Source organism: Nuphar pumila, chromosome 4, assembly GCF_984573655.1.
Source record: "Nuphar pumila chromosome 4, dmNupPumi1.hap1.1, whole genome shotgun sequence".
NCBI classification, from domain to species: domain Eukaryota; kingdom Viridiplantae; phylum Streptophyta; class Magnoliopsida; order Nymphaeales; family Nymphaeaceae; genus Nuphar; species Nuphar pumila.
In genome coordinates this window covers 102,958,812-102,978,105 of record NC_143252.1, presented here as the reverse complement: position 1 = coordinate 102,978,105, position 19,294 = coordinate 102,958,812, and the positions used below count along the sequence as shown (strand labels likewise).

Below are 19,294 nucleotides of genomic sequence, written 5' to 3'. Positions count from 1 at the left end.
ACAAAGTCAAAACCAAAAGTGATGGGACCCTGGAAAGATATAAGGCCCGTTTAGTAGCAAAAGGATATGCCCAAGAGTATGGCATCGATTATGAAGAAACATTTGCTCCTGTGGCCCGTATGACCACTGTTAGAACTTTAATAGCCTTGGCCTCCATTAGAACATGGCCTATCTTTCAATTAGATGTCAAAAATGCTTTCCTGAATGAGAATCTCGTTGAAGAAGTATACATGGAAGCCCCACCTGGTATTAGTATCCCTAAGGGTAAAGCTCTTCGTCTAGAAAAAGCTCTTTATGGTCTTAAACAGGCTCCAAAATCCTGGTATGACCGATTTAGTCATGTTATGCTTGATATTGGTTTTCAACCTTGTTTAACTGACACTGCTTTGTTTGTTAAGAAATCTGATGCAGGCATCATTATTCTTCTTCTCTATGTGGACGATATGATCATCACCGGAGGCGACAAACAGGGAGTTGCAAATATCAAATCTCTTCTTAAAACTCACTTTGAAATGACTGACTTAGGTTTATTAAGATATTTTTTAGGCATTGAAGTTGCTTATTCCCCTCGGGGGTATTTGATATCTCAATCTAAATTTGCTCTTGATATCGTTTCTAGGTCTGGAATTACAGATGATAAGAAAGTAGACACTCCAGAAGTTGTCAATGTTAAAATGAAAATTGATGATGGAGAACTTCTTGATGATCCTACTCCTTATAGACAACTTGTTGGAGCTCTTTCTTATCTTTCCATTACTAGGCCAGATATAACTCATGCGGTTCATACAGTTAGTCAGTTTCAGCATGCTCCCACCTCCGTGCACATGGGAGCGATTTTGCGTATTATTAGATACTTAAAATCCTCTCTTTCACGAGGACTCTTCTTGTCTGCTTCATCTTCATTAAATTTAATTGCATATACTGATGCTGACTGGGGAGGTGATCCCAATAATAGACACTCAACTACTGGTTTTTGTGTGTTCCTAGGTGAAACCTTAATTTCGTGGAGGTGCAAGAAGCAGCAGAAAGTCTCTCTTTCCTCCACCGAAGCTGAATACAGAGCCATGGCAACCACCACTATGGAGGTTGTTTGGCTCAGACGATTGCTAGCAAATATGGGAGCTAAAGCAACGCAAGCTTCAAAGATGTGCTGTGACAACAAAAGTGCGATCTACATTGCAAGCAACCGGACATTCCATGAGCGCACTAAACACATTGAGATGGACTGTCACTATGTCAGAGAGGAATACTTACATGGAACCATTGATCTGCCATATGTTACATCAGAATATCAATTAGCAGACTTCTTCACCAAGCCTCTCGCTGCTCCCAGATTTCACTTCCTCTTAGACAAACTTTCGCTCATTGTACCGTAAGTTTGAAGGGGAGTGTTAAAATGTAAACTGCAATATATATATATATTATTTAATATTATTATATTTTCTTTTATTATTTTTACGCAGATATGGGAGCTAAAGCAACGCAAGCTTCAAAGATGTGCTGTGACAACAAAAGTGCGATCTACATTGCAAGCAACCGGACATTCCATGAGCGCACTAAACACATTGAGATGGACTGTCACTATGTCAGAGAGAAATACTTACATGGAACCATTGATCTGCCATATGTTACATCAGAATATCAATTAGCAGACTTCTTCACCAAGCCTCTCGCTGCTCCCAGATTTCACTTCCTCTTAGACAAACTTTCGCTCATTGTACCGTAAGTTTGAAGGGGAGTGTTAAAATGTAAACTGCAATATATATATATATATGTATATTATTTAATATTATTATATTTTCTTTTATTATTTTCTTTTTCTATTTTTTTATTTTCTTTTTTAGCATCTAGTTCAATAGAAACTAGATATTTTGATCCAGTCAAGTTCCTGTTGGAACTTGACTGTGCAAGTAGCTGTTGGACTGTAGTCCAACAGCTATAATAAATGTTGTTGGACTATAGTCCAACAGCTATAATAATAAATGCTGTTGGACTGTAGTCCAACAACTATATTAAGAGACGTTGGAATCCAACATCTCTTTTTGGAGAGCTCAAAATGAGCTCTCCTCTCTCTCCCATTGTTTTGTATATATAGGGGTGAACCCCTTCAATGTAAATCACGATGCTTCTTAAGCATTTTGTTCATGAATAAAGTATTATTTATTTTTCAAGTGTTCTTCCCTTTATACCCTTTCAAGGGTGTAGTGTCTCCAATAGACACTTGTTTGTGAGTTATTTGTGCATTTGTTGAGGACCACCATTTCATTACAAGCTCTTCTCCCCTCTCTCTACTCTTGTATAAATAGGGGTGATCCCCTCTCCTTTGTATTCAATGCATCTTAAGCATTTTTGTTAGTAATAAAGATTTATTTATTTCATTGTGTTTTTTCTTTTATACCCTTTTATGGGTCTTGCTTGAAGTGTCTTTCTAGACATTCTTTTAGTGGATTCAAGTGCTTTTGTGGAAGACCACCATTTTATTACATATATAACAAGAATTTGGTTTTCTCCTCACACCTTTCCTCCTTGCCCCATCTTTATGAAGGCATAATAGACAAGAAACTGGAACAAAGTCATACATAACTTTGGCCTTAACATCCATAGAGTTCCAACATCTACTTGGTGCTTCTTTCTTATCCTTTCAGACTTCATATTTTCTTTGTATCTCATATCGGCTATACCCCTTTAACCAGAACCAATTGTCTTCACCTTGCCTTATCACATCCAACAAAAATTTCTCTTTTCTTTATAGGCATGTGCATTTTTAATGCATAAAGGCATCTAGGTAACTGAAATAAATTGTGCTCTTTCATTCCACATTTCCAACTTATTACTCATTCGTGAACAATTTATCCACATGCTATGATCTCCTTATTTCAGTTCAACCCAAGACTCTGCCCACCAAGAGAAAAAAAAGGAACCATTCTTTTAAAATTCATCCACCAAATGCCCATCCCTTTCCATATATCATATATCGTCACTGTTGTTGCAAAAAGTAAATACAAAAAGAGCAGCTTGCTCTATTTTAACTACTATATAAGAATTGAGATAGCCATCAAACAAATTTAGACCGATCCTTTCATTTGTACTAACTACTAAGGCAATTATGCAATAAATATTGGTAGAATTAGTCAAAGGTTCAAATGCTAACTAGTGAAAAACCAATACTTTTCTCTGCACAGATTGCCATTTGCTTAACCGAGATTAATTCACGTGCCAAGAACTTGATGTAAGCCTCAAGAGAGTGTGCCAGACATACTGGAACGAACCAAGTCGCTTTCCTTATTCCCTTTTATAATATCATTTCAATATTATCACTAGCCATAAAAACAAAGATTGGCTCAATATGATCAATCGTAATCAGAACAGACATCAAGCTAACTTAGTCTAAAGTCTGGCATCTTAAGAACCTCAGTTACAAAAGAAAAAGAGAGTAGAGTCTCACATAAATTTCAAAACAGATGGGCAAGAGGAATGCACAGAGTCACAGACTACATTTGGTGATTAAAATTTTGATATTTTTATTTAAATCTGACAGACAAAAAACTAATGTCAAGAGAAAAAATTGTTAGTATTTTGTAATTTTATACCCTTATCATTTAATTATTATACGCATGGTATTTTAGAATATCATTTTGTTTCACATACTACCCCAGTTTCCACAGGCCTTCGTGCACTAATGTCATTCACTTATCTAAGATAGGTCATATGAGAGGTTTAACATATTTACTGTTAAGTAATAAGCTACCAACACAAAAAGCTAAATCATCAATTTACTACTAAAGTACTACGCCAAACACAATCTTGAGATGCGACATACTGGATAATAATTTCCGGCAATGGGTTGGTTCACCTGCAGATCCCAGTCTGTTCTATAATCTCGAATCTGCACATTAGATGGAATTCACATGCAAGTCAAACATGTACAACAAACTTACAAATAGACAGGAATATAATAGTTTCTAAATCAGACACCCATTTTCTAACTATTTTCTCCCAAGAGCTTGAACAGCTTAACAAGAGTTTGCAAAGGAACAACATGAATGGCTTCACAAAACATAATCATATGCCCATCTGGCATGCTGTAGCAATTCAGCTTCACAATCTCAGAAATAGTGGATATGATACTTGATCCACTATAAAGGATCTTATGATCCCATAACAAAATATCTTGTCTCCTTTTGCCTACATATATTATTAAAACAGCATAATCAAGGATTTCTAAAATGTTAGATACAAACTGATAAGAAGAGTTAAAACACAGTCCAGTTTTCAAAACCCAACCTTGATAAAAAATTTAAATGAAAGTAAAGACCTAAAACCAGCTTGATAACTTCACTGGCTGGAGTAAGAATGTGGTTTCACAGTTTTTGTGAAACAAATGACAGATAAGGTTAGCAAAAGTTGGTTATATACATAATAAATTTCCACAACCAGTGATTATGCAAAGATTCCACCCACATCACCCAGGATAACACAAAAGACCACGGGTGCCTGATGTAGACACTGACAAGCATATCTATCAGAAAATGCCACTCTGTACCATGCCACACATGGCTATGTTATAGATATTGACAACAAAGTATTCAGGTCTACCAGCACGAGGATCAGATAATTTCACCTTTAAGATGACAGATTCAATCTGAGACCAGCTTTATTCTATAAATAGTAAAGCAGTAAATTAGGATTCATATGATGGCAGAAATTTGAAGAGCTTCCAATTGCCATCTTAACCAAGGCTACTAGGTTCAGATCCCATGAAAAACAAATACTGTTGATACAGCTTGCAATTAACAGCCCTTTGAAATGTTACTTGTTTGTCCATCAACAATCCAAGACTTCATGTTTAGTTTGAGGAAGTATCTCATACATTTGCTAGTAGTTTGTATAGAATATGAAAGCGTTAACAATTTATTGTTTCAATTTCTCCTCAACGTACAACTCTTATTGTCCTCAAAGAACTCAAGAAACACTGTAAGTTGAGTATGACCAAAACATGAAATACTCTGAAGCACACGAAGAGACAGACATGATGCAAATTGTTAAATGACACCACATCCATATAGGCTTCCACTACTGCTCTATACTGAAAGTTAATTCAATCTCAATGAAAGAAAATTAATAAATACAGACCCTTTTGATAAAATCCCGCCCATTGGAATCTGTGTAGAATGTCTTATTAGTCATCATATTAGTCGTGATCTGAGTAACAATTTCTTTGCCAATTTCATCATCCACAGGTACAGGACCAATCTGCAGTTAAGGTAGAAAATATGGACAAAACTGTCAAACATTAAATTCAGAAGTCACATTCATATTGTAGAGAAATAATCACATATTCCTAATAAATGATATATCCATGACATTTAAAGAGTACACTTACAATGAATTCAACTTCAGCGTGTTCCTTCTCCTTGTATATCCTGGTTATCTAAAAGGATACGTTATATCAGATTAAGCAAAATCATGACCAAGACTGTTACTATTTAGTCATTGGAAAGAAAATGGAATATGATAAGCGATGGTCAGTGTTTTTAGACATCCAACTGAGTGAACAAAGAGAAAAGAATCAGAAGATATTTATCACATGAAAGAAATTGCATGGAGAAAATGCAGATAGATGTACTAATATTCACATGGATTTTGCAAAGCACCTGATATATCCATGGACTGAATTCTTGATGCACTTCCTCTAATATGGGTCCACGAACAATAGTTAATGGTATCTGAAGCAGATATTCAATATAATTAAACATTTACTTTTTGAAAGCAAAAAAATGAATCAAACAGTCAATGCTGCGTCAACTTTTCACGAAACATAAAAGTACCCGTCCTCCAGTGCTTGCTGACACTGTGCCATTTGGTCGAAATATGTATGCACCAGATGCCTTAAACAATTAAGACAAAAGCATTATGATATTCAAGTTCAAATGAAGGGGTACATTGAATGACTGAAATACATAAAGAACAGATACATGGTCTCAAGCAACTCTAATAAGTATTTTAAAACATGGCGAGTCAACTTGGTGAATGGACTTGGTAACCAGCAAAACCAGGTAAGGTTTGGCTGAGTTAAATGGGGTTTTACTAGTGTTATATATATATATATATGAATATATATATATATATATATATATATATATGGTGGTTGTGAACCATGATACCATATAGTTGTGCACACTTTTGTTCATATAGATCTAGCAACCGAATGTTAGATCCAACAATACAGGTGTTTAACATGATTTGTTTATTATGATAGGAGGTTTTATCATCCCTAATTCACCACAAGATTTGATTTTTTGAGATGGTGAAAAATTGACGGCTTACAATTCATGAAGATAAGGATGGTTTAAGAAATGGTATAAAACATCATGTTGGAGTCAACTTTAACACATGAGAATAGCCAATAGAAGATGCTAAACATGATCCAAAGGTTAGTTTTTGGTTTTGGAGGTTAGGTATGCATAAATCAAGTGTGTACCACCATAAGTTATGGTGGTTCAGTACCACAACAGAAGCATCCTATATATATATATATATATATATATATGTGTGTGTGTGTGTGTGTGTGTGTGTGTGTGTGTGTGTGTGTGCTAAATTTGATAAATTGTTTTACAAGTGCTTCTATTACATTGTGATGAAATTAACTGATATTCTCAATGTAGCAAACTTTGGTGCTTTTTTTTTGTTCTTCGTTTTCATCATTGATCTTCATAGCCATGATGTATGTCAAACAATATACAGTTACACACTAGCTTAGTTGTCCGACTCTTATTACTAAATGAGCAAATGTAACTTAGTTGTATCTTAACATGACCATTTTACAAGTAATCAATGCCATTCTTAGCTTTTTGTTAACAAGTATTATCATAGAAAAGTCGATTCCCAGCCAATGCACTATTCACAGAGTTGTATCTATTACATTATGATGAGCATATGATAACTAATGCACTATTCTTATATAAAATCAAAAGTTAACAAAACCCAGCCAAGTCACAGAGTTGACCTGCCAGAGTCATGACTCAACCCTAGACGAGTCAATTCCCGAGACTGGGTTTTTGAACATTGACTCCAAGTATTATCATAGAAAAGATTTTATTTTTAGCAAAAACTCAGCTACCTGAGGATCGCTGCCACTTCCATCATCCCCTGTATACAGAGTGTATGATTGTTCCACTAATGTGTCCACCTTGCAAAAGAAAAGACATAATTATATCAAATATTGCTTAGTAGATAAATATCGGTGGGTTCAAGCTGCAAACCTATGAAAATATTGAACCAAATAATATCTTCTAACAGAGATTGAATTATCCAAAAAGTCACCAGTACATGAAAATCTAGAAGCTCGAATGATACACAATTTTCCATGAAAGGATAAAATACCATAGATGACAAAATATATGACCCTCAGCAGTGCAAAACGGATCACAGAACACATATATATGAAATAGAGGCAACAAATAATCATTAGAACAGAAAACAAATATTCATTCTTTAATTCTAGCATCCTAATATTTGACTCAGCATTTCTATTTATGCTGTCGGATGTGGATACAAAAGCTCTAACGAATTATAATCATGGAGGAAAGAAGATTTAAAAGCATGCAACATTCTCAACCTAAGCAGCAGATCCTAATTATTATCACAAAAATAACATGCCTACATTTCTAGAAAATAATATAAGAAAATCCAAAAAGACTTCACAAACACATGATGGAAATAGAAGCTAATTGTTTTTGTTTAAATTCCAATTGGAAACATCCAGAAAAAAAAGAACAAAAAATATGCAATTCCAAACTAAACAAGAACACAAAGTGTAGATTGAGCAAAATTCTTGCAGTGATTAAGCTCGAATAAGAAATTTCTAGAGGAATGTTTTGGAAAGTGAGAAACTGATTCATATTCATGTGAAAGATGCATACTTTCTAATATAACAATAATTCAAGATAAACATAGATCTAGTTTACCAAGTCAATGGGAAATTAGATCCCAGTAAAGGAGTCGTCATGGGATTTGAAGCCACACCTCTTCCCATGCAATTCCAGTCCTCACTAAAGTTTTCTCACCAGCAATTAGTGCCAATAGTTTAATGGCTTCTACTTCAACAATTTTCTGCTTAACCTCTCTTGAGAATGTAAATGGGTTGGATTTGGATGTCACCAGATTCAGTGTGACAACTCTAACCAGATCCATATTAACATAGTTGGGATTTAGATTTAGCATTTAATCAGATAATCATAAAAGCATATTGGAGTTTGGATATGATCCATTTTGAACTTGAATCTAATAATGAACTATAACTAAAACAATTGTTTCAAAATGCAACTTATTTGAGCTTGGATCTAAAGTAAACTCGAGCTTGAAAAAGGTTTGGATATACTTGGATCCAATTGTTCATGGTATAAAACAAATACTACATTGAACTACGCCCTTTTTCATATACTGGAAAACAAACATAAAAAAACAAACCATGGAGTTCTAGATAGCATGATTTATTTCCACATGCGAGTACGAATTCCTTCTTCCAAACATGCCCTAAGTCTGACCTGATAAAATATAAAATATTCCCATGCAGCCGATTCAAGAGGACAATAAGTATGAGTACAATGGGACAGAAAATATCCAGCAAAAGTAACAAGTATCTGAAATATATCGTCTTGTATTGGTGTAAGGAATAAACATATACCATAAAAAGATTACTTGAAACAACTCAAATACGGGCAGAAATTGGAAAGTTAACAATTTAAAATAAATAAAGGAAAAAAATTTATTAACATACCAAACTATTTTTATTCAAGACTCGGGATAGTGTTCCATCTGCAGAATAAATAAACTTCAAATTTCCTTGCCCAACTTCAATAATATCTGTATCTTCTTGAATAAATACTTCTGACAAAGTTGATATATCCTCTGCATGCATAAAATAGAGAGAGAAAAAAAACAAGTTAAACAATCTAATTGGAAACACTCTTAAAACTTGTATATATTGGATAATAGGAATTTAGGGCTGCATGCAGGCCAACTGAGTGCAAGCTGGGCAGTTCAAGCTTGAACACTAGTGTTCAAGTGCACAGCTAAGCTTGAGCCAAGCCAGCTCAATAAAAAATAAGATACTTTTTTACACAAGGAGATACATTTGAACCCATCACCTCTCTTCTAACAGAAATACCTCCTACCAGTACATGAAGCTTTTCTTTTTTAATGTCAAAATATGTCTACCAAATACACATTAATTCTAATATCTTTAGCAAACTTAACTGATCTTAGTAAGCAATTAACCAGGTTAAGCTTAGGCTCAGGCTCAGCTCGTTTAACTAACGAAGCCTTTTGATTGAACCTAAGCTTGGTTCATTTGTTAAATGAATGAGCTCAACCCAAACTTTTAGTAAGCCCAACACAAGCTTTTTGCCCACACCTATAGAGATTTTTACACAAACAGGAATCTAATGAAACGGTCTTACCTTCATGTTTGAATGAATTCCCTTTCACATTTTCTACAGTATAAGAGCTGAAACCAAAAGGTGGCACAGATACTGTAAATGCAAGCCAAAACCTTGGTGCATCACTTGGGGATACACCTGTGTATGCTCTAGCATAGAAGTTTCTTATGCCAACAGAAAAGTTTGCTAGAGGCCAAATCTGTGATTCGATTGCTCTCCCATCAGAGTCCCGAACAACAACTGATTCACTGCTAACCTGAAAGTTAATGAACCTATAAGTAATAAGGTGATATTGGCAGCACTGTTTGGCTTGCACGAACAACCATCCAGAAAGCACACACTTTGAAAGAAATAATTTATCAGGTAGACATGGGGGGGGGGGGAGAGAGAGAAAAAATAATTACAACAACTACTACGCCTTCATCCCAAAACAATTGGGGTCGGCGATATGAACCAAAAAAGAAAATCATTCTGGGTCTTCCACATGAATCCTTCTCCTCCAATCATTTCTATCCAATGCCATGTCCTCGGTGAGGTTCAAAGCATTCATATCCTTTCCTATCATCTCCATCCATGTCTTCCTAGGCCTACCCCAACCTCTTTTAACTAATATATTTTCTCATTTCTCCATCCTTCTAATTGGAGCATCATTAGGCCTTCGCCGAATATGCTCAAACCACAGTAAACGATTCTCTCTCATCTTATTTTCAATGGGTGCAACGCCTACCTTCTTACGTATCTCCTCATTCCAAATCTTATCACATGCATACACTAAATAGAGGCTTTGGCAGATAGCAGTATGACTGAACAATCAGCATGCAAGGAACTCCTCATCCTGTTGCTAATGCATGAATGAGTAGGAAAATCAGTAAAATCGATTAAAAGACATAAATACATTAATATTTCAAACTTCCATACACAATAGGATTGTCAAACAACCAGGTATGGATCATGTTCTGATCTACTCCATATCTGATATTATCCTGCGTATGAGTAAATCCAGTGGCTGGATGAGGAAACAGGCAAGATTTAGATGAAACTGACCTGATCCAATCAGACAGGACTCAGATCTATGCCACAAATAAGGCTCTTAGAGGTATGAGGCGTAATGAAGTGTTTTTGAATAGTACAAACAAGGGGACAAGCCTTGAGGCAGTTCAAGGCATAAGCCTCAATGTTTTTTGAGACATACATTTTAAATATTAAAAAAAAATTGAACTACCAAAAAACCTTTCTTTTTAACTATAAGACATAAATGAATAACAATAAATATAAACAGTCACATGAACAACATTAGACTCCAATCCCTTAATGTTTCAAAAATCAAACACTAATAAAAACTACAGTACTTGAATTTTTTATGTCAACATAATTATCATTCAATTTCAAAAGAATTTCTAAATGAAAAATTGACCCATTATTACTTGCTTCCTAGAAGTTGTACAAAATCAGGCAACAATGAAATTAACATTGTAAGAGCTTGGAGGAAACCCTTTGTTGTTTATTAATTGTACACCTTATGCATTTCCTCGTTTTTGTTTTTTATTCTTGTCTTATAATTGATTGTTTAATTTTTTTTAATTGTATAAGGTCATAAAGCTAAACAGCTATACAATTAAACATAACTATGGTGGAAATGCTAAGAAATTATATTCTTTACTACTAGACAATAATTAATATGAAATAAATATTTATTAGGATTGTCCTTTGCTTATTTACTTTTTTTCACTTAAATTATTGCATTGTACTGTATAGTCGAATTTCTTACAAAAAGGGAGTTAATAGTGAGTATAAAAGTTATTTACTCAAATAAAATCTAAATATATTTTCTTTACAGTTTAATGTGTAAAGTTAATTTTCATCCTGCCAATTTGAGCTTACAACAAGATTTAAGATTTTTAAAAGGTTCTTTTAAGTAAATAGAAAACTTAAAAATAACTAAATCATACCACACTAAAAAGTATAAGCCACTAAATAACTTAAGCCTCTGAGGCATGTAGACCCATGCAGCATAAAAAGCATAAGCCTCTAAATCTTCAACTATAGCCTCTTAAAAACATGTTCACAAAAATTGGTGATATGTTGAAAATATTGAGATTTTAGTGTGATATTTTCAAAAACCGATAATAATCCCCCCAAAAATGTGATATTTCAAAATGTTCCCTGCTTTAAAATATCATGTCTTTATCATGATTTAATGCAATGGGAACACTCTTAATATATTTTTATTTTTTTTTAATAGTTTTATGTATACCTTTAATATTGTAATTTTTGTATATGCCAATATTTTCCAAAGATTTTCCCAAGGAAAGGGAAATTTTTAAGTTATCACGAGATTTTCCTCACTGAGAATTTCCAAGAATGAGATCTGTGGCATTGATTCAGACTATCCCCTTGTAGTGAAAAGTCCAACCAGACTGCACCAGTTAGACATGTTAAAAATATATATACATAAGTATATATATACATACGTATATATATACATACGTGTATATATATATGTCTATATGTATAAAAATTATGTAATTCATTTGTAATACCAGATAGGGGTATTTTTGTCTTTTTACATAGTTGTTTATAGAAACAACTATTTTTTAATTAGGTTTTTTTATCTCTTTATTTTTTGTAATTTCCTTTTTTTAAATCCCCTTCTTGTACATGCATTGGGGGTCCCACATAGAGTCGTTGGGGGCTCCCAACATCTCTATGGGGAGCCCCCAATGGCTCTCCCTTTTTGCTTCATTTTTTGTATAAATAGGGGTCATGACCGCTTGTATGTGTATGCCTTTTCAAGGCTCAATCCAATAAACATTCCATTATTTTTCATGCTTGTATAACCTTTTAGGCTTTCATATTGTCCCTTTGTAGACTTCTTGTTTGAATGCAATAGTGCTTGTCCATTATTGGACTTTGTGAATGCTTGTGCATTCTTGGGTTACACTTCCGCCTATTTCCTGACAAGACATACACTGACTTCCTGAGATGATTGAGCTCTAGAGTAGAAACTACAACTACCCTAAGCCACAAAATATGCACCTTTTGTTCTTGCAATCATATCTCGATTAAACTACCCAGATCCAGAACCAGATCCAGATTCAGATCTAGTTCATCATATTGTAATCAAATCATCAGATCAAAATCTAAATCCAGAAACAGATTATGCCATCTCAGGGACAAGTTAGCTGGGTCAGGTTTGTAGATTTGATCCAACTCGAATCTGACTTGTTCACAAAGCTGCATACAAACAAGAAATGAAGTGCAATGCATGCATCAACACTTTTTGTTTATGACACTGAAATGCAAGTTACAACAGTAATACTGATAGAATATGTGACAAGAATACTTAACAGGGATCTGAACTACGTCCACTCGCTTCCACCCAACAGGATTGTATACAACAACTACCTACATCAAAGAAGCAGATAAATTATTACTAATTTTGAAACTTATTTTATTTTATTTTGTAGTTGCAATAAAATAGCCAAGTAGGATCTCACCAATTGCTTATTGAGATTTAAATTGGCTTCTGATGGAGGGCAGTAACTTATGTTCAGGAGTGGGCACTGCAGAAAATAACAGAATAAAACAAAATATATACATTAGTTCAGCAATACTATGAACGCTATGGTCCTAGGTATGCCTGCATAATCCATACCAAATGAGCAAGGCTGACTAGCTTGAAATAATAAATTATCAATTAACTTACTGATAATAATTTAAATATTTGGTTTGACTGAACAACGGTCAGTTTAATGATTCACTTTTACAAATAGCTGATAAGTTAGGTGGCTTGTAACTTACTCTAAAGGCTAATATAAGTAAATCCATTGACGTGTTACTATTTATTATCATCGTTTCTGAGATGGGTTGCAGCTTCATGAGATGTATGTCAGGGGAGGTTATTTTCATCACTTTGAGTGTTAGTGTTCATCTCCAAATCAGTGTTACTGTCTCTGATCTTGTTTGAGTGATGCTATTTTCTCCCCATTGGTATATGTGAAACTATGAACCTGATATAGTAGAGACTATCACCTATGCCAGAAACCACCACAAATTCTGGAAGGAGGTTATAAACTTTATTGACCTGTTCAAACTTTGTCACAACATTTCTGCAACTGGTATTTGGTTTCCCCTCCGTCAAGCAAGAAAGTGCAACATTGACCAATTTCTCAGCCTGCGTAGAACCAATATAGCTGAACAAAAAGAATCTTGTAATCATAAAAGGGAGTATGCAGTAAACAGCAGTGTGACACACCCTATGTACCTCTGAGTAACCAATCGATAAGCGCTTAGCATAATCATCAGCCACATGCTGCTTTTCAGTACCACTAACTCCATCATGATGCTGAGCGACTGCCAAGGCATCAGCCAAAGCATCCGTGTTAGGCCCTGAATTGCTTCTTCCTTTGAGAAATTCCAGTTGCCTCGCTGCCTAATCAGTTAAAATTTCCATTGCTCTGTAATCATGCCCACGTGTGCATGCAAAAGCACACACAACTAAAAAAATAAATAAATAAAAGCCTTACCAAGTAGTAGCCACTCATAGCTCTTACATAGCGCTTGAAGGCTGGCCTGCTTGTGAAGTACCCAGTCCAATATGCATTGGCACGATCTGCATACCTGGAAATTGATCAGATTTATCATCAATCAACCAGATAAAACAAGAGAGAGAGAGAGAAAGGTATAATTGGACATCTCTTCAAGACTACTCACGGGAAAAAGTCATCAGTCTTCAGTGACCATGACTCATTTGCAGCATGCTTTGCATCAGTATAAATGGATGGGGTTGAATATAGGGCATTGACACGTCCATCCTAACAGCAAAGCTTTCAATTAGATTTTAAGAAGCACAGACATCCAGGATAGGAGAGAACAAAACACAAAATTGTTAAAGCAGACAGACCACACTCCCTAGGGATGTCAATGGGTCGCATAATATCCGAGATCAGTCCTGAATCCGAATCCAATTAGTCGGATCTGGTAGCTAAAATAGGATCCAATAAATAATCGGAGTTGGACTCGTAATGGATTTTGCATCCGAACCCCAGTCCGAGTCCGACTAAGATCCGAATCTGAATACATGTAAATGCCTGATTTTGTAAGTCGGATCTGGACTCAGTTTTAGCTAATCCCATCTGACTCTGAATCTGATTAGGTCAGATCCGATTAGGTCAGACTCGGTGTTGCCTAGATCCCACCCGAGTTACATCCCTAACACTCCCAGTAAATTGCTCAAGAAAAAGGTATAAAAACTTTGCTCATACCGAGAAAAAGAAAACTGCATAGAGAAACAAAATATAACTTTTGAATTGGACCAAGTACATCAAGAAAAGCAATGAAAATGAGCCTCAGTCAAAATTCTACTTTTGAATTGTTTTCTAAAACTTTATTATTTTTTTTCACAATGTATTTGATAACTTTTGACCATAATGATTCTTCATGCATAGAGAACTTGCAAGCATTTAATAGTTACATCATCAACGTTCCAAAACAAATTAACATGAATATGTTTGTTTCTTTTGAACATCAAAACATGACGAGTGATAAGTCTGCACACACAGAATGGAACTCAAAGATCAAGTTTCCATTGTGTCATGCTGCCAGATGATAAAATCAGGAGCATATTAGGAGTTAACAAAATGGTGCAGGAGATTTTGGAGGAAAACTCTGATTACTGTAGTTAGCAGCACACAACTGTCAGTACTCTTGTGTAGAACTCAAAAATGAGGCAAGATATCATTTTCTAAATAAGACATGTTACACTATGATTAAGAAGAGGTTAAGGTGACAAGATGTTACCCACACAAACACAGTGGAAGAAACAACAGCCAATAATACCGCATCACAAGAAACTAATCCAACCCCATTCAATGTCAGCCTAACTTCTTGAGTGCTTATCTCGTGATAAACAAACCCATGGAATGACAGGTAACCTTTTGATACTAGGCAAATATGCAGCTATTTATTTTTTTCCAACAAAAATACCCTGAGCAGTAACTGTGAGTTTTCTCCAGAACCTGCGAACGAGAAACTAAGAGGAGGAAGAGAGAGTGAGGCTGCAACGAGTCATGGTTTTTCATAAATAAAAACCGTGACCTCTTTCTTTAATATATAGACAAAACCCTAATACATGGTCTTCACTATGACCCTGATAAGTTGAGGGTATTTACAAGTATGTCCATTATATGTTGGACATGATACACACAAGTAGTTTGGATTCGGATCCGGATCCAAACTTAAATACAAAACAAGAACCCTGTCTAATAGTCTCCCTCAAGTTGTGCATGATTTTGGATCATGGACAACTTGCTCTTTAGGAACCAAAAACGGCACTTTGTGAGTCCTTTAGTGAACAAATCAGCCACTTGGTCTTCTGTTCTAATATAATGAGGCTCAATCTCTTTTTCTTCAATCTTCTGCCTGATAAAATGTTGATCAATCTCAATGTGCTTGGTCTTACTGTGATGAATGGGATTAAGAGATATTTGAATAGCACTTTGGTTGTCACAAAAGAGAAAGCAACTAGCAATCGACTCTTTTAGCTCTGTTAACAAATGTCTAGTCCATGTTACTTCTGTCGTAGCAGCAACCATCGCACTGTATTCTGCTTTTGTGCTAGATCTAGCAATTGCTTTTTGTTTTCTACTACTCTAGGAAATAAGATTGGCACAAATGAAAATGCAATACCCTGAAACTGACTTTCGATCATCAAGATCTCCGGCCCAATCTGCATCTGAATAAGCAATGATGTCATGAGCAGTATTTATGAATCTGCTTTTGGTGTACAAAAGTCCATCTCCAACAGTACTCTTCAAGTATCTTAGTATCCTTTTTACTGCATCCATGTGTCCTGTCCTTGGCTCATGCATAAATTGAGAAACTTGATTGACTGAGTATGTGATATCGGGCCTAGTAAATGTAAGATACTGAAGCATCTCAACTAAACTCCGATATTTGGTGGGATCATGATACAAGTCTCCGTCTTGCGCACTTAATTTCTGGTTAAGTACACTAGGAGTAGCAAGAGGTTTGCAATCTTTCATTCCACCCTTTTCTAACATATCCAAGGTGTATTTATGATGGGTCAAAGTAAGCTTATTTCCTTGATTATCCACCTCTACTCCAAGAAAGTACCGAAGATTTTTAAGGTCCTTCATTTTGAATCTTTGACTTAATAGATCTTTAGTTTCTTGAACATGGTTCTCACTACTTCCTGTAATAATTATATCATCAACATATATCAACAAGAAGGTAGTAAACTTCTTACCTCGAAGAATAAAAAGAGAATGATCCAATTGTGACCGATAAAAACCATGTCTTTGAATTTCTAGGGAAAAATTCTCAAACCAAGATCAAGACGCTTGTTTCAGGCCATAGAGTGCTCAATTTATTTTGCATACATACTCTTTTGAATCTCCTTCTGTATATCCTGGCGGTTGTTCCATGTAAACTTCTTCCTTTAAGTCCCCATGAAGAAAAGCATTCTTCATATCTAGCTGACTTATTCTCCAACCATAATCTACAACTAATGAAAGAACAATGCGAATTGTGCCCATTTTCACGACTGGACTAAAAGTTTTATCATAATCCTGTCCAAATTCCTAGATAAAACCTTTTGCTACGAGACGAACTTTGTATCGCTCAACACTCCCATCCGGTTTGTATTTGATCTTGTAGACCCATCGTGACCCAACAACATTCTTATCTGGAGGTCGAGGAATAATTGTCCATGTTTGACATTGATACAAAGCTTTCATCTCTTCATTCATGGCTTGAATCCATTTTTTGGAGTTAATAGCTTGACGAAAATGTCTAGGCTCGGTTTCTTTCTCGGTCTGTGATAGAAATAGCTGAAAATCCATGGTGAAATTCTCATAACTAACCCACCTTTCAATAGGATGTCGGGCTCTCTTAGATTGTCTGATCGGGAGTGCTATTGCATTAAAAACTAAGGAAGTGATGTCATTGGACGAATGAGACGCAAGAGCTTCTTGTTCAACATCGTTCGGGGTCAGGGGAGAGTCCCTCTCTCTTCTTCTATAAACCTGCCCAGCAAACTTATCAATCTCTAATGGATTTTCTATTTCAAGTTCATGAATTCCACTGTTTTCATCTTGACAGAATGCCCTTAGCAGAAACATGTTCTTCATCTCCAAAATCATTTTCATCAAAAACTACATTTCTAGATATCTTGATTCGCCTACTGTCAAGATCATAACATCTGTACCCTTTGTGATGATCTGCGTATCCAACAAATCTGGACTTTGATGTCTTAGCCTGAAATTTGTTTCGCAGAGAGGAGTCAATATGAACATAGCACATGCAACCAAAAATCTTTAGTTCATCATAATTAGGATGTTTCCCAAATAGGACAAAATAAGGTGATTTATTTTCTAAAAACTTCATGGGCAGACGATTAATAATGTGAACAGTAGAGTGAAAGGCCTCTATCCATAATCCTATGGGAACACGACTTTCGTGCATCATGCTCATAGCACTCTCCATAATGTGACAATGTTTTCGTTCTGCAACTCCATTCTGTTAAGGCATATGCGAGCAAGATACTCTATGATCTATTCCACTATCTTGGAGGTAATTGATAAATTCCCTAGAGGAGTATTCTCCTCCACCATCACATTGGAAATGTAAGATATTACAAGAGAAATGAGTTTTGATAAATATATGAAAACAACGAAAAATAGAGAAGACTTCCGATTTATTTTTCATGAAATATATCCAAGTGAAACGAGAAAAACTATCGATAAAAATAACATAATATCTGCTGCCAGAATTAGAGGAATTAGAGACTGGTCCCCACACATCAGAACAAATGATTTCAAAAGGCCTTAAAGCTCTCTCATTTATTGAATGAAAGGAAGAACATGACTCTTACACAGTTGACAACTGAAACATATTTTATCATCTGATCTAGGAATTAAGCTAGATTCAGGAATAAGCCCATTAGATACCAGTCTCTTAACGAAGACTCGACCACAATGACCAAGACGTGAATGCCAAAAATCAGGCTTATTACATTTATTTAAAGGTTGCAAACTAAACACATGAACACTCTTTGACGACATAGACTGAGGAGAGGACTTCAAGGTGGGTCAGACACAAGTAAAAGGATCTTCTTGGAAGACATACATATTTCTCTGGTGTTCCCCTCTAGCGAATGTCTCCTTCGTTTGTAGGTCCTTGACATAAACAAAAGCCAGTAAATTCGACGGAAGAATTGGTATGATCAACAAGTTTAGAAACAAAAACAATATTCTTTTTAATATCTGGAGCATGTAAAACATTAGAAAGATGAAGTGAAGATTTAGGCAAGGGAATAGAAACATTTTCAATGTGTGTGATGGGATGGTGTGACCCATCTCCAGTGACGATGTTACTTTTGCCAAAATAGGGAGTTAAAGTAGAGAATTTACCCGCATTACCTGTGACATAAGTAGTTGCCCCTGAATCAATGTACCACACTCCTTTATCATCGCGTTTCAGATCAAGTTCAGATAACGTGGCCAAAAGAAGCTCTTTCACATCTCCACCAAACTTTGTAGGGTTCTCCTTTCGTCCTGACGAGCTCTCACCTTTCTGGAACTTTCCTTTGTTCTGTGGATTGTGCCAACAGTTGGCTTTGACGTGACCTCGCTTGTTAGAGAGATAACAGGTGGGCACGTTTTTCATATTATAAGAAGGAGAAGCATTCGGGATGGGTAGTAACCCATGCCCCCCTGAAGTACCTCGTCCTTGTCCTCTGCCTGCACCAAAATGACTATCACCACGTTCCTAGCCAAAAGAAACACCAGTAGCAAGAATCTGTCCACCAGTGTCATGTGACATCCCCTTTAAGG

The 19,294-nt window shown here is 35.6% G+C and overlaps 1 protein-coding gene across 1 annotated transcript in view; it reads right to left on the bottom strand.

The window, feature by feature from the left end:
* LOC149840382 (alpha-mannosidase At3g26720-like) overlaps positions 1–19,294 on the bottom strand; it is a 97,213-nt gene that overhangs the window by 29,881 nt on the left and 48,038 nt on the right. The window contains exons 9-22 of the mRNA XM_090003141.1: positions 14,154–14,254; positions 13,967–14,060; positions 13,705–13,872; positions 13,525–13,614; positions 12,938–13,003; positions 12,789–12,845; positions 9,462–9,696; positions 8,780–8,910; positions 7,121–7,189; positions 5,829–5,888; positions 5,655–5,726; positions 5,384–5,431; positions 5,134–5,253; positions 3,821–3,886 (exon numbers count right to left, since the gene is read on the bottom strand). Coding sequence (XP_089859267.1) covers positions 3,821–3,886; positions 5,134–5,253; positions 5,384–5,431; positions 5,655–5,726; positions 5,829–5,888; positions 7,121–7,189; positions 8,780–8,910; positions 9,462–9,696; positions 12,789–12,845; positions 12,938–13,003; positions 13,525–13,614; positions 13,705–13,872; positions 13,967–14,060; positions 14,154–14,254 — 1,377 coding nt within the window. The remainder of the gene's footprint in view (positions 1–3,820; positions 3,887–5,133; positions 5,254–5,383; positions 5,432–5,654; positions 5,727–5,828; positions 5,889–7,120; positions 7,190–8,779; positions 8,911–9,461; positions 9,697–12,788; positions 12,846–12,937; positions 13,004–13,524; positions 13,615–13,704; positions 13,873–13,966; positions 14,061–14,153; positions 14,255–19,294) is intronic.